This window comes from Saimiri boliviensis, chromosome 11, assembly GCF_048565385.1.
Source record: "Saimiri boliviensis isolate mSaiBol1 chromosome 11, mSaiBol1.pri, whole genome shotgun sequence".
Taxonomy (NCBI): Eukaryota; Metazoa; Chordata; class Mammalia; order Primates; family Cebidae; genus Saimiri; species Saimiri boliviensis.
In genome coordinates, this window is record NC_133459.1 from 109,982,845 (window position 1) to 109,999,739 (window position 16,895).

The following is a 16,895-nucleotide window of genomic DNA, read 5'->3' on the forward strand; positions in this document are numbered from 1 at the left end:
TAAAGAATTTAATGAAAACCATCATGAAAACTGTTGGTTTTAAGCTTTCGATTTTAATTATTTTAGTTAAGCTTTATATTTCCTGAATTGTTAATGAGAATAAAATATAGATATTACAAAGATTAGTTGATTCAGGGTGATCTTTAAAGTTAAGTTGAATGATTTAAGATTATTCACGTTTTAGGAAAGGGATCTGCAGTTTTTCTTTGCCTTCAGAAATCAGTAATAACTTGGAAATTAAAGTAAATAAGAATTTAAATGTATTGTTCTTGTCAGTAAACCAAACTTTTAATTTTATATTATTTGCTATCAGAAAAAAACAAAATTCTAGTTTATAAATATGTATTAAAACATGACCGTAATATATAATGTTTATTATAACATAGCCTTTAAAATTTAAGAGCTAATTACCACTAATATACATGATTTTTTTTTTAAATAAAAGTGACTCTGCCACATACATGAAAAAGTTTCACTTATCGATATTCCTACTGAGAAGGATAGAAATTTCTACATAGAGAAGTAAGCTCAGGGCTTTAAAATTAAATAAGTAGATAAATAAATTTCTGTAGTTTGTATTTACAGTGTGATATAGTTAAGTATTAATAGCATTGAAATATTAACTTTCAAAATAAAATATTATGGCCTGGTGTGGTGGCTCACACCTGTAATTCTAGCACTTTAGGAGGCTGAGGCAGGAGGATTGCTTGAGCTCAGGAGTTCAAGTCCAGCCTGGGAAGCACAGTGAGTCCAGCCTGGGAAGCATAGTAAGACCTTGTCTCTACAAATAATGAACAAAATTAAGTGGGTCTGGTAGCATGTGCCTGTGGTCCCAGATACTCAGAAGGCTGAGGTCGGAGGATTCCTTGAGCCTGGAAGGTCAAGGCTTCATTTAGCTCTGATCGCACCACTGCACTCCAGCCTGGGCCACAGAGTTAAGACCCTGTCTCAAATATACACACACATATACACACACACGAGTACCTTTTAGACACTTAGGTTTTGATATATAGAGTTGAATACATTTGGGCCTACTTATTTCTTTCTTTCTTTTTTTTTTCTTTTGGGACAGAGTCTTGCTCTGTCGCCAGGCTGGAGTGCAGTGGTGTGATCTCAGCTCACCGCAACCTCTGCCTCCCAGGTTCAAGTGATTCCCCTGCCTCAGCCTCCTAAGTAGGTGGGACTACAGGTGCGTGCCCCCATGCCAAGCTAATTTTTTGTATTTTAGTAGAGATGGGGTTTCACCACATTGGCCAGGATGGTCTCGATCTCTTGACCTCGTGATCCTCCCACCTTGGCTGGTATTACAGGTGTGAGCCACCACACCCAACCTACTTATTACTATAATAGATTTTTAAATAATATTATACTAAGGTATTATATAAAATAGTTAATTCTAAAGAGTCATCTATAAGTTACTATAAGTAAACTTTGGGGTATCATACTATACAAGTTTTTCATTGTTTTTAGAAACTATTACTTTAGAATTCTTTAGTAGTTTTAGTTGAGGGAGTCTAGTGACTTAAGAATACCTATAAGCTGATGTATTTATACAGAATACACTGTTAAAATGTCTTTACTTTCCGAAGGAACTGTGGGCAAGGATCATAAATGTAACAAATATAAATCTAAGGATATAATATTTCTATTGTGATAATGGCTCTACTTTTAGAATAGAATTGAAACTCCATTTATACTTAGAGATAAGCCATTGAGATTGTTTATAAATGCTTATACTTTTTGTTTTCTCATCTGTAGATTTGTGTTCGCTATTTTCCAACATGTAGCAATGTTCATGTTTTGAAGCCAAATTATGTGTGTTTCTTCAATTATCCTTCATTCAAGTATAGTCATCCACATCACTTCCTGAAAACGACTGCTGGTAAGTATGATTTCAGAATAACATGTATAAAATAATGCTTTGTGTCTCATTCAGTAATATTTTTGAGTAGTTGATTGAAGACCTTCTAAATTAAAACAAAAGTTGACTCTGTATTTCTAGCCAGGCCCTCCCTGTCTCCCCACATCTTTCCAATTCTCGTTTTCTTTTTTCTTGCCCCCTTTTTTTTTTTTTTTTTTTTTTTACATAGTTTCCTTAATACTGGCACCTCTTTTTAAAAAAATTGTTTTAGAGACAGGATCACACTGTGTCGCACAGGTTGGAGTTTAGTGGTGCAACCACAGCTCACTGTAACCTGAACTCCCGGGCTCAAGCTCAAAGAACTGGGATTATAGGTGTGAGCTATCTGGCCCAGCACTTGTGTCTTTATATAAAGTTGGGCATGGGTTGTGTTGCACCATCTATTATCATCTGGCTCATCTAAGGGCAACAGTCAGCACTGGTATGACTTTCTTTCTTTTTTTTTTTTTGAGACGGAGTTTCGCTCTTGTTACCCAGGCTGGAGTGCAATGGCGCGATCTCGGCTCACCGCAACCTCTGCCTCCTGGGTTCAGGCAATTCTCCTGCCTCAGCCTCCTGAGTAGCTGGGATTACAGGCATGCGCCACCATGCCCAGCTAATTTTTTGTATTTTTAGTAGAGACGGGGTTTCACCATGTTGACCAGGATGGTCTCGATCTCTTGACCTCGTGATCCACCCGCCTCGGCCTCCCAAAGTGCTGGGATTACAGGCTTGAGCCACCGCGCCCGGCCATGACTTTCTTAATCAAGGTAATTGTTAATTTAATAGAAGTATCTTTGTGTTGTTATACACATTGTGGTATTGTTTGTTGAATGAAGCACTTAATCTGTCATGTGAACATGGTGTGATGAAATCTGCCTGATTTAGTCCTAAATACAAAGTTCCCTGGCTTTTACCACGTAAAGAACTTGAAGGATTAAGGATTAGATTTGGCAAGGGCACGAGAACTGTTATTTTTCCCTGATGTTCTATTTAGAACCTTGATAAAGAACCCCAGAATTTTGTTACACCATTAAGTTTTTGACAGATACATGGGGGCTTAGTTTGTGCTGGCAGTGAAAAATGGGGGAATTCCAGGCAGACCCCACGTCACTCCTTCCATGCTCTTTTTTTTTTTTTTTGAGACAGGGTCTCGCTCTGTGCAGCGGCACAGTCATAGCTCACTGTAACCTCAGACTCATGGGCTCAAATGATCCTCCTGCCTCAACCTGCTGAGTAGGTGGGACTATAGGTGTGCACCACCACACTTGGCTTGCTTGCTTATTTATTTATTTATTTGTTTATTTTTTGAGACAGAGTTTTGCTCTTGTTACCTAGGCTGGAGTGCAATGGCGCAATCTTGGCTCACCGCAACCTCCGCCGCCTGGGTTCAAGCAATTCTCCTGCCTCAGCCTCCTGAGTAGCTGGGACTACAGGTGCATGCCACCATGCCCAGCTAATTTTTGTATTTTTAGTAGAGACGGGGTTTCACTGTGTTGACCAGGATGGTCTCGATCTCTTGACCTCATGATCCACCCACCTCGGCCTCCCAAAGTGCTGGGATTATAAGCGTGAGCCACCGCGCCTGACCTGGCTAATTTATTTATTTATCAGGGTGTTATCACATTGCCCAGGCTGGTCTAGAACTCCTGGACTCAAGAGATCCTCCAACCTCTGCTTCTATGTTTTTGCTCTTTCTTTTCTTTTCTTTTTGTTCCCTCCCTCCCTCTCTCCCTTCCTTCCTTTCTTCCTTCTTTTCTCTCTCTGTCTCTCTCTCTCTCTGTTTCTCTCCCCCAGGCTGGAATGCAGTGAAGCAATCTCGGCTCACTGCAACCTCTTTTTGTCAAGCTCAAGCAATTCTCCTGCCTCAGCCTCCCAAGTAGCCAGGATTACAGGTGTCTGCCACCAAGCCTGGCCCTGGCTAATTTTTATATAGTAAAGACAGGGTTTCACCATGTTGGCCAGGCTGGCTTCAAACTCCTGACCTCAAGTGATCCACCTGCCCTGGCCTCTCAAAGTGATGGGATTTCAGGGATTACAGGAAGATGGAACATGGCCATTTTCCATGGTTTTTCTATGTCATCCTCCACTAGCATATGTAAACTTTCCCTTCTTTACTTTTTAAATTTTTCCATTTTTTAAAATTGATTTTTTTTTTTTTGCTGGGCGCGGTGGCTAAAGCCTGTAATCCCAGCACTTTGGGAGGCCGAGGTGGGTGGATCATGAGGTCAAGAGATCGAGACCATCCTGGTCAACATGGTGAAACCCCATCTCTACTAAAAATACAAAAAATTAGCTGGGCATGGTGGCATGTGCCTGTAATCCCAGCTACTCAGGAGGCTGAGGCAGGAGAATTGCCTGAACCCAGGAGGCAGAGGTTGCGGTGAGCCAAGATCGTGCCATTACACTCCAGCCTGGGTAACAAGAGTGAAACTCCGTCTCAAAAAAAAAAAAAAAAAAAAAAAAAAATGATTTTTTTTGTTGTTGTTACTTCCCAGAGAAAACAGAGGTCATTCAAGTAGATACTGCAACTTCTTGGTCCAGTCTGTAAACACTTATTATGAGCTTTGAGTTCCTGGATACACCAGTTCCAGACTACTTGGATTCCTGGTCTAAAAATTACTAGCTATGTAACTTTGAGCAAGTTTCATCATCTGGGAAATGGGGGTAATCATAGTATTTAACTAATGGTATTCTTGTGAGAATTTATTCATTCAACAATTAATATTTATTGATCAGCTTCTGTGTTCCAAGGCACTGTTCTAGGTGCTTGGGATTTATCAGTACACAAAATAAAGATCCTTATACTTGGGTGGAATAAACACATTAGAATGTGTAAAGTATTTAGTGCCTGCTTTCTGTGGACACTTAATAAGGTTTCTCTTCTTCTGCTTCTCTTTTAAACTTCAGATTTTCATAGGATCCCATCCTTTGCCCTCTCTTCTTGTACCACATCTACATGCATGCCTTCACCTCTCACCTCATTGAACACTTCTGAATCTGCAGTTGTAGCTCAGATCTCTCACCAACTACTAACAAAACATCTCCATTCCAGTGTCCCCAAAACTCAGTCTTCTACAAATCTCTTTTTCTTCTGATATTTCCTAGCTCAGTAAATCATTAAGCTAGACTAGCCTAGCCTAACTATTGATGTGAGACCCTGTCTCTACAAAAAATTTTAAAAAGTCAGCTCAGCATGGTGGTCCAAACCTGTAGTCCCCGCTACTTGGAGTATGATATAGGAGGATCACCCAAGCCCTGGAGGTTGAGGCTGCAGTGAGCCATGACCATGCCACTGCCCTCTAGCCTGCCCAACAGAGTGAGACCCTATCTCACAAAAAAAAAAAAAAGAAAGAAAGAAAGAAAGTAAAGAAAGTTAAGCTAGAAACCTAAAGTTATCCTGAGTCTAGTCTCATATCAAATTGATTATCAAAACGTATTAATTTTACATCTTACGTATTTCTTAAATCCGTCATCTTTTCAATCAGCTTTGAAAAGTATATAAATATATAAATCACATACTTGTGTGCTGGGCAGAGTGGCTCACACCTGTAATCCCAGCACTTTGGGAAGCTGAGGCAGGAGGCTTGCTTGAAGCCAGGAGTTCAAGAGCAGCCTCGGCACCAAACAGTGAGACCTCATCTCTACAAAAAAAATTTTTTTAATTACCTGGGCATGGTGGTGTGCACTTGTAGTCAGCTGCTAGTCCTAGCTGAGGTGGGAGGATCACTTGAGCCCAGGAACTTGAAGTTATCATGAGCTGATTGTGCCGTTGTACTCTAGCCTGGGCAACAGGGTGAAACACTGACTATAAAAAAATATATACATTAATAAATTACATCTGCGTCTTACCTGAAGTAGCCTCCTGCTTCCCCTGCCTTGTTTTGCCTCTGCCACCCACTCCCTATCCCCATCTACCACACTCCTGCCAGAGAGAGTTTTTTCCTAAAATTATAGACCTAAAGTTGCAGATCTGATATTATAAATAGGATTCCCAATCAGTTAATTATTGCTGAATAACAAACAGTCCCACAACTTAGTGGCTTAAAGCAACAAGGACTGATCATTCTCAGGATTCTGTGGGTTGGCTGGGTGGTTTCCTTGATGGTTATGGCTGGGCTCCCTAATATGGCTGTATTTGACTAGAGGATCATCTGGACTGGAAGGTCCAAGATGATCTTACTCACGTGTCTGACAATCCATGCTGGGTTTCAGATGGGGCACCTCATTTCTCCTTCTCTTGATGTCTCATCCTCCAGTAGACTAGATCAGCTTCCTTACATGAGAATTTTAGGGCAGCATTCCAAAAGGGAGAAGGGAGAAGCTGCGAGGACTTTTGAGGCCTAGCCTCATGAACCTGTGCACTTCACTTCTGTTACATTCCATTTGTCAAAGCAAGTCACAGCCCAGCACAGATTTAAGAATTGATGAAATAGACTCGGTCTCCTTATGGGAACAGCTGCAAAGAATTTCTGACCATGTTAATTTGCTACTGGGTCCTGATCCCCTTTAGGGTAAATTTCAAATATTTTAGCATGGTACACAAAGTCTTTTAAATCTGGACTGATTTCTTGCCACGTACCGTATCTCGGCCATAGAGAACTGTTTGTTCTTTAACCTTGCCATGAACCATCACATTTTCATGCTCTTGCTGTTCCTTGCATATTGCTTTGTATAGAGGTGCCATAGTGTATTTTCTTGTTTTTATGTTACTTAGATTGATTTCCAGTTCTTCATTATAAACCTATAGTAACCATTCTTTAGCAAAGCAGAATTACTTATTGAATCAAAAATGTTGATTAAAATTTTTTTTTAAAAAAATGCTTTTGATTCTTAATGCTAAACCACTCAAAAAGGTGTCAGGTTGTACTCCAGTCAGCAAGCTGTGAGAGGGCCCAACTTGCTAGAGAGGAAGTAAGAGGTACCTACTACCGCCATAACCAAAATATATTTTGTATTTTTTATTATTAATTTAACTCCTCATATTTAAGAAAATTTTACAACCCTAATTAATTTATTATATGTTTTATAAGCAAATATGGTTAACAGCAGTCTAAAGATACAGGAGCCTTCCTGAATAGGTTCAGAGCCATTTGTTAATCTGGAAAAGTTGGGGGTGGGGGTGGTCCATACATGCTTTCAATTGACCAGAAATACTTTCTCTTTTGAGAATAATTACCATACAGTATCATTGGCATCTAAGTGTTACAAAGAAGCTGGGTGTGGTGGCAATACCTCTGTGGTCCCAGCTTACCCAGGAGATGGAGGCAGGAGGATTGCTTGAGCCCAGGAGTTTGAGGCTCTAGTGTGCATTCACGCAACTGTGAATGTCTGCTGCTCTCCAGCCTGGGCAACATAGTGAGACTGTCTCTAAATAAAAGTTACACTGTTGATCAGAGTGTAAATTAGTTCAATCATTGTGGAAGACAGTATGGTGATTCCTCAAGGATTTAGAAATAGAAATTCCATTTGACCCAGCAAGCCCATTACTGGGTATATATCCAAAGGATTATAAATCATTCTATTATAAAGATACATGTACACATATGTTCATTGCGGCACTGTTTACAATGGCAAAGACCTGGAACCAACCCAAATGTCCATCAGTGATAGACTGGACAAAGAAAATGTGGCACATATACACCATGGAATACTACACAGCCATAAAAAACAATGAGTTCATGTCCTTTGTAGGGATATGGATGAATCTGGAAACCATCATTCTCGGCAAACTGACACAAGAGCAGAAAATCAAACACCGCATGTTCTCACTCATAGGGACAATGAGAACACATGGACATAGGGAAGGGAGCATCAGACACTGGGGTCTTTTGGGGAAGTTAAGGGAGGGACAGTGGGGGCTGGGGTGGAAGGGTGGGAAGGGATAACATGGGGAAAAATGCCAGATATAGGTGATGGGGGATGGAGGCAGCAAACCACCTTGCCATGTATGCACCCATTGCAACAATCCTGCATGAACTGCCTAATATACCCCAGAACCTAAAGTACAATTAAAAAAAAAAAAAAAAAGAATAGCACAAGCAAAGGCCAAGTGGGTCGAGGGAGAATGACAAGTCTAAGGAACTAAAAGTAATTTTAATCAAAATGCCATAAAATAGAAAGGTGAGACTTAATCCCAAATACATAAGCAAGAGAAGGTTATGAAAAGCCTTGAACAACATATTAGAAAATTAACCTCAATGTAATAAAACAAACATGAATCTGTTTTGGGGAAAAGAACGCTGCCAATGTTGGACACCATGGAGCACAAAGAGGAACTACTCAACTTGACCACTGTTGTAAAGATTGGCAATGATGTGAGGACAGTAACAAAATCATAGAGGTTACAAGTGATAACTAGTTTAGACACGAAATGTGTGATACTGTAATGTAGAATGTTTTAAGTCTTAGCAGTTAACATGGTTGGAATAGCATTCAAATAGCATGAATGGTTTTCTCAAATGATGCACTATTCTTTTGCTTTTAGCATGGTAGGTATTCAATAACAAGGTAGTGAATTATTAGCTGAAATTAAATAGAAAAATGTTAGAACACTTCACCAAGAGTGTATACAAATGCCAAACATATGCAAAAGTGTTTGGTCTTATTAGTAATGAGAGATGCAAACTAAAAGTACGTTATTTATCTAGATAAAACTAACAAGGAGTGAAAACAAGCATCGTGACAAATGTGAAGAAGAACTATCATACATTATTGATATGAGTTAAAATTTGTAAAATCACTTTGAAAGACTGTTTGGCATTGCTGTCATAAACTAAGTCAGTGTACACTTTATGATCCAGCAATTCAAGGCCCAGAATATATGTAACAGAAACTTGTATCCACGTGTACTAAGAGCACTTGACAAGAATGTTAACATCTGCTTTACTCATAAGAGCTGTAGACTGGAAACAGCCCAGAGTTTCATCAAGAGTAGAATGGGTAAGGAAACAATGATGCATTTGTGTAATGAAATAGTATACAAATGAACAAACTTTGAAGAATTTAATGCTATTTACCACAAAAAAAGAAGAAACTCCCAAACATAATATTGACTGAAAGTAACTATTCAGTAAGTAAATAAATAAGTTATAGTGTTTGATGTTAGGAAAAATAAAAAAAGGAGGGATGGGTAGAAATTTGAAAAGGGGTAAAAAATGGAAAGAGGAAAGAGAAGACTTAGGAATAAGTTGGCAGAACATAAGTTTGGACAAACAAGTTTCCATCAAGTTTGCTAGGTATAGGACTACCTGATTTTTAGCCACTAGGAATGAGAAAGAATAGTTATATAAATTCAAAAGAAATCTGTTCATGTTATTATAGTTTCATAACTTAAAACAAGGATATCTAGCTGGGTCTCTCTTTGTATATCTTTGTCCCATTTTCTGTTCATTACATTGTTTCAAAATTTAATTAATTTGTTAGTAGGGTCTTTTATCGCCCTATCACAGACTATTTTGGAAATTGGAAAATGTAAGTTCTGTGGCAGTGCCAATAGGTCTATGTTGCAAAATAATTTATTTAAATCTCTGATGGTTATGAATAATGGTTATGCTTTTAAAAATTATAAAATGCTGTTTTCCTTTCTGTAAGATGGAAGAATTTCTGCCTCTGCCTGAGAACATTCACTAGTTTTAGATGTGAGGGCATATATTAGTAATATGTTACACACTTAATGAGATCATTTCTCATTTGTCTTTGAAGCTCTTCATGGACAGGTTGTTCAGTTCAAGCTCTCAGACATTGGAGAAGGGATTAGAGAAGTAACTGTTAAAGAATGGTAAGTTAATCTGAAAAAAAAACCTTTTAAGTAAATTTAAAAATAATTTAAGTAAAAATAACTGTTTAATGGATAGTTGGAATCCATTTAAATTGAGAAACTTCTTTATAAAACACATAATGCATTTTAAAAAGCAGTAAGGTAGAATTACCTTGTGTTGATGATATAGTGGTGATGGAATTTGTTGTACATGAAAGTATTTTATTCAATGTGATTTAAAACTATCCGGTGGTCTAAGCTCTCTTTACTGTACTGAAAATGACTTTCGTAAGAATGTAAGTATGTTTGACTTACCATTACCTGTTACAGTTTGCTCGTATGTTTAGAAGAGATGAAACTATTTTATCAAAAATCATGAATGAAAAAATAAATTTTGAAACATTAAAAAATTATCCTAAAAGGGATCTGAAAAAAACAAACAAAAAACTTTAATCCTCTATCCCTTTTCTTTCTTTCATCTTCTGGAAAAATAGAAACACCTCTGGGTACCAAACCCAGTTTTAGAGGTTTTTAGAAGTGGCAGGTAAGATGAGTAAATAGATTACTTCCCACCATAGATTTATACCACTAAAGATCCTTTTAAGAATCTCGTTCAACAACCTGAACAAGATTCTTTTCTTGAACAATTCTTTTCTTGTACTTCTTCTTATTGCTTTGTAAGTTAGAAGAGAACTGTAATAAACATACCTTTTAGTTATGTCTCTGATGGCATCGTGGGATTATGGAAAGAACAATGGATTTCAAATCAGAAGAGCCTGACCTTGAAAATTTATTAGCTGTCCTACCTGTGACTTACTTGGTCTCTTAATATGTCAGTGAGGGTAACAGAATTTACTCTGTCAACCTCTGGAGTATTAAAAGGATCAAAATAATGTCATGTATAAGAAATGCATTTGGCAATACCTTATTTTCAAGACCAAGACACTAGTCAAAAATCTTTGTAGATGTTTTTTTTCTTTTTCTTTTTCTTTTTTTGTTTTTTGGTAGAGGTGGGGTCTTGCTATGTTGACCATGCTTGTGTTCAACTCTTGGCCTCAAGTGAGCCTCCCTCCTGGGCCTTCCAAAGTGTTGGGATTACAGGCATGAGCCACTGCGCCAACATTTTTTGGTTATTTTTTAAAAACCATTTCTTAATTTCTACCTCTTATTCTCTAGACCCATATGCTTAGTATAGGGCTTACAGCTCTTGGAATAGGAAATCATTTTATTCCTATTAAAATTCTAAAAGCTCTTTTAATGAGAAACTAATCATTTGATTAGTTTTTTAGAAGTTCTTTTAAGAAATATTAAGAACTTTCTTGAATTCTATTTTTTTCTAACTTACTATCTAACTAAAGAAAGAAGTATATATAATACATATATTGTGCTGCACTTGGTAAAATGCTAAAGGACAGAATTCTATCTTATAAAATGGAGCCTGAGAATAGAAATTTGAATATGTAGGGAAGCATAATTTAACAGAAAGTAGCGTGGTTTTGTGAAAGGGTAAATAAGACCTCATTTATTCTTAGAATTTGTGGGAGCAAATGTATGGAAAAATAAAAAACTTAAATTTCACAAAGCCTTTGACAAACTTCTGAGACAAGTTTAGATTGTAGATGTGATTTTGTGTGAAAGTCTATATTGTCTGAATAGTATAGCCACTCTGCCACTCCAGCTTGCTGTCTTTTTCTCTCTCTCTCTCTTTTTTTTTTTTTTTTTTTTTTTTTTTTTTAAGAAACAAGGTCTTGCTTTGTAGCCCAGGTTAGACTACAAACTTCTGAGATTCTGAGATTACAGGTGAGCCATCACACCTGGCCTTGTCTGACATATCTTTTTCCATCCTTTTATTTTTTACCATTTGTGTTGTTGAATTTAAATTATATTTCTTAGCATATAGTTGGAGCATTTTTTTTTTTTTAGAATCTATCCTGCCAGCCTTTACCTTTTTATTGGAGTGCATAAACTTTTTACTGTATATTTAAAGTTATTTGCTTTGTGGTTGCCCTGAGGCTTACAATTAACATATTAATTTAAAACACTGTAATTTGGATTAGTAGAAACTTAATTTCAACAGAATATAAAAATTTGCTCCAATATAGCTCTATCACCTCTTCCTTTTTCTATTTCTGTCATATGTAGTCCTGTTTTTCTTTTTTAGAATTATCATTCCATTAGCCAAGCATGGTGGCACACACCTGTAGTCCCAGCAACTTGGGAGGCTGAGGTGAGAGAATGGCTTGAGCCCAGGATGCAGAGGTTGCAGTAAGCCAGGATTGCGCCACTGCATTCCAGTCTGGGCAACAGAGTGAGACCCTGTCTCAAAAAACAAAACAAATAATTCATATTCCACATTGAAAGTACTCCATTTTTAAGCATCATAAAGCACATCAACACAGTTTTATAAGTATTGCTTTAATGTGGCTGTCTTATAAATCAGATAGGATTTTTTTTTTTTAAGTTACAAACAAAATACAGATGTGGCCAGGTGTGGTGGCTCACCCTTGTTATCCCAATACTTTGGGAGGCCAAGGTGGAAAAATTGATTGAGGCCAGGAGTTCCAGACCAGCCTGGGCAACATAGCAAGACCCTGTCTCCACCACTACCACCAGCAACAACCCAGATGCTCCTTGACTTATGATGGGGATAAGTCCTAGACCCATCAAAACTAAAATGTCTTAAGTTGAAAATGCGTTTAATATATCTAATCTATCAAACATCATAGTTTAGCCTAGCCTACCTTAAACATGCACAGAACACTTTCCTTAACCCACAGTTGGGCAAAGTCATCTAATACACAGTCTATTTTATAAAGAACTGTTGAATATCTTAAGCAGTTTATTGAATACTGAAAATGAAAAACAGAAGGGTTGTATGGACACTCAAACTACTGTTTCTTACCAAATGCATATTGCTTTTACACCATCATAAAGTTGAAAAACTGTAAAAGTCAGAGGCCATCTGTAGTGACAGTTCTCTGTGGATTTTGCTTTTTGTGGCGATCCAAAAACTAGGTTTCCCCTTACAGTGGCTGCGAGGCTGCTGATTTGGCTCCTGCTGTGCTAGGAAAAGGACGGAAATTGGGCAAGTTAAAATACTACAAAACTCAGCCATTTTTCCTGAACATATCCTTCTCAGTTGTTGCAAGCCTTTTTTATTTATTTTTTATTTCCAAAATTCTTACAAAATGGATTTTTAACAACTCTTGTCACTGTACTTGTTGCTTACATGGAAAAGCAGATTTTTGGATATCTTATCCCGCCATTCTGGAAGTGAAAGCATGTGCTTTTAAACCTGGTTTCTATGCCATGGGTGCTGTTTTATCACGGGCTGAGGACTGGTCAAGGCAGGAAGACAAGAAGCAAGAATGACAACAATTATGTGTTGCTGGCAATAAGTCAGAATTGTGCTAGAGACATTAAGAAGGCCATTAGAATCAAAATTAGATGTATTATTTCAGGTTTGGTTCCATTGCTCCTATTTTGTTTGCCAAGACTGTCTAGAAAAGCCTGTAAAGTAAAGTATATCTAAAATGATTAAGGGGTTAGAATGACTTTACATAAGAACAGGCTAAAATAATTTTAGAAAGAAAGACTGGGAGAACTCTCATCTAAAATTCATGAAATTACAAAGGATTGAGGACATCAATTTTTAAACTTACTTCTGGAAGTATTGGGCATCCCTTAAAGTTTAGAAAAGAATAACATAAGATAGTAGAAGGAAATACCACTTTAAAAATATATTTTTAAAACTTGTTTTTCTAATAAATGGGTCAGACAGAAAACCTGAGACTTTAATTAAATTTTTGGATTATAGACTATGAATTGCTTAAATTTTTTTTGAGTATTTCTTGCAGATACATTGAAGAGACTCTGGAAGTCATTATAGTCTTTTCTGAAACATTTCTTAGTATACCATCTGAAAGTAAATGCTGGGATAGATGAATACTGATATAATTCAGCATGGCATTTACATCCTTCATATGACTTGTACTTATGATTGTTTATGTAAAAGTGTCTCATTTCTTTTTCTTTTAGGTATGTAAAAGAAGGAGATACAGTGTCTCAGTTTGATAGCATCTGTGAAGTTCAAAGTGATAAAGCTTCTGTTACCATCACTAGTCGTTATGATGGAGTCATTAAAAAACTCTATTATAATCTAGATGAGATTGCCTATGTGGGGAAGCCATTAGTAGACATAGAAACGGAGGCTTTAAAAGGTATTGTAAGTCTGTTAATTCATTTTACCGAATTAATTATTGCTCTCTTTTTGCCATTGGGTCGCAATTAAAAGTGACCTTTGCTTTTTTTTTTTTTTTCCAATTCCTATTTATTTTTGGTTCTTGGAAAAATATAATCTCTTCAACATATTTCAATATATTGTAATCTTTTCGATCCTTTCAACACAAAATAGAAATCTGAAGTGTAGATAAGACAAAACCAGAGGTAGGGGGAAAAGGCAAATAGCAAAAGGAAGAGATGAGATGTCGCAAATAAGCCGGAGGATGTCCCATCCTTTCTCCTCTGGGGAATGACTCAAACATTCAGGTGGCATTATACACTGTTCCACATCAGTCAGTGATGTTATTCCTTCTGGAGGGGTAAGAAAGGGTGGGATGGACTTTTAATAACTTACAGGTTTTGAGTTGGAGGCTTAGAAGCCAAAATCAGGAAAATTGAAAAGGTTTTCAGTGAGTCATCATTTTCTTTTGGCCAGTTTCCATGTTAAAAATGTGTACCGTAACACTTCATTTACCTGAAGGCCTGCCTTCTGGATACCTTAGTGTTCAAAGAGGCAACAAGCTCTCTCAGTAATTAAAGATTCAGGCTGTAAACACTGGACACTAAGAACAAAAACTGGAGTATCTAAAGAATAAATCTAATGTAATGGATTGCTCTGTTTGCCACTGATACAAAAACAAAAAGCAGTCTTGTTGGGGAAGGTTATAAACCTTTTCAAGAGAAGTTGAAGAGAAAAGAAGGAAAATTAAAATGAAAGCATAGATACCAGCATTTAGAAGCAGCAGCAAGCATGGGACTTACAAGTGGTAGATGTCCTGTCAAAAGGGGATTCATCATAAGAATGTTACAGAGGAGGCTGGGCGCGGTGGCTCAAGCCTGTAATCCCAGCACTTTGGGAGGCCGAGGCGGGTGGATCACGAGGTCGAGAGATCGAGACCATCCTGGTCAACATGGTGAAACCCCGTCTCTACTAAAGATACAAAAAAATTAGCTTGGCATGGTGGCACGTGCCTGTAATCCCAGCTACTCAGGAGGCTGAGGCAGGAGAATTGCCTGAGCCCAGGAGGCGGAGGTTGCGGTGAGCCGAGATCGCGCCATTGCACTCCAGCCTGGGTAACAAGGGTGAAACTCCGTCTCAAAAAAAAAAAAAAAAAAAAAAAAATGTTACAGAGGAAAGCTAAAACAGTTGGCAGTTCCAGTGCAGGCAGCTGGCTGGCTGACTCAGAAGTTCCTTGCAGCACTGTTGTGGTATACCAAAGTTAGGTCATCTAGGAAACAGTTTTGATACTAGGCACTAAAAGAGCAATCGTTTCTGCGACAGAACTCCTGGGCCGGCATTCCACCTTGAAAGTGCTGAGATCAAGATATCTCAGTAGCGTAATTTAGAAGTCTAAAAGGAGTAATTGATTTACAGTGCCTGGCTGACACTTAGTACTGCAGTCTATAGAACAATAACTCATTATAATTTTTTTTTTAATTTACATCATATAATTTATAAAATTTTTTACACTTATTATTCTGTGAAGTATTCCACTTTAGCAGATGAAGAAACTAAACCCACTAGAAAGGTTGGACGATTTGCTCAATGGTCAGTGACAGGACCAAAGTTAGAACTTAGATGTCTGAGTCCTTGTCCAGAATATTTTCTACTATGATATGTTGCCTCTGAAAACTAGAAAATGATTTATTGAAGGCTTCTTACTACTTAAATTTTTTATTATTATAAAAGCAGGAGGTGTGCATTGCAGAAAGTTCTAAAAGATAGAAAACCAACACAACAACAAAAATCCTAATATTCACATATCACACTCAATGTATTAGCGTATATCATTCCAGACATTTTTCTGGATCATATATGTACATGTAGGTAATTTTTTTAACTAAAATAACATATTGCATATGCCATAGTCTAATCTGTTTGCTTTGTTTATCTGTGTTTTCATGACAGTACATTTCAATTTTATTTTGTTGTTTGTTTGAGGCAGAGTCTCATTCTGTCACTCAGGCTGGTGTGCAGTGGTACAATCTCGGCTTGCTGCACCCTCTATATCCCAGATTCAAGCAATTCTCCCATTTCAGCCTCCCGAGTAGCTGGGACTATAGGTGTGTGCCACTGTGCCTGGCTAATATTTGTATTTTTTTGTAGAGATGGGGTTTTACCATATTGGCCAGGCTAGCCTTGAACTCTTGACCTCAAGTGATCTGTACTCCTCAGCCTCCCAAAGTGCTGGAATTACAGGCATGAGCCACCACTCCTGGCCCATTTCCATTTTATATGATTCACAGACCATATTTAAATTTCCTGAATTATCCCCAAAATATGGGGGATATTGATATTTCAATTGATTTTTTTAAATCAGGGTCCAATATAGGACCATATGTTGCACCTAGTTGTTATATCCCTTAAGTCTCTTTTAGTCTAGCTCATCCTCCTCTACTTTTGTTTCATGACACTGATTTGAAGAGATTGCCTTTGTTTTGCAAAATATCAAACTTTTTGGATTTGCCTTGTTGCATTGTGGTATTATTTAACTTGTTCCTCTAGTCCTTATACTTTCCATAAGCTGGAAATAAGTTTTAAAGGCTGACGGTGGCTCACATCTGTAATCCCAGCACTTTGGGAGGCCAGGGTGAATCACCTGAGGTCAGGAGTTCGAGACCAGCCTGACCAACATGATGAAACCCCATGTCTACTAAAAATACAAAAATTAGGTAGTACACCCTTGTAGTCCTGACTACTCACACAGAGGAAACCCTGCCTCAAAACCAAAACAAAACTAAAACCAACTCAGTTTAAATTGTGTTACACCAAGTTCTCTTTGCAGCCGATGTGGTGACAGATGCTTTCTCTAGCCTCTATTTAATACAGTAAAATGATTACTCACTTTTCTGAACAACTAAAGCTCTTTGTACCAAAACTTTTTTAAAAAGTGTTTGTTTTTTTTTTAGAGAAATCATTAATTTTGCTTTAAAGTTTCATATGTGTTACTTCTT

At 37.6% G+C, this 16,895-nt stretch overlaps 1 protein-coding gene across 1 annotated transcript in view; it reads left to right on the plus strand.

The window, feature by feature from the left end:
* Positions 1-16,895, plus strand: part of DBT (dihydrolipoamide branched chain transacylase E2) — a 51,233-nt gene that overhangs the window by 7,017 nt on the left and 27,321 nt on the right. Inside the window, exons 2-4 of the mRNA XM_010343815.2 lie at positions 1,759-1,882; positions 9,605-9,680; positions 13,698-13,879. Of these exons, the coding sequence (XP_010342117.1) occupies positions 1,759-1,882; positions 9,605-9,680; positions 13,698-13,879 (382 nt within the window). The remainder of the gene's footprint in view (positions 1-1,758; positions 1,883-9,604; positions 9,681-13,697; positions 13,880-16,895) is intronic.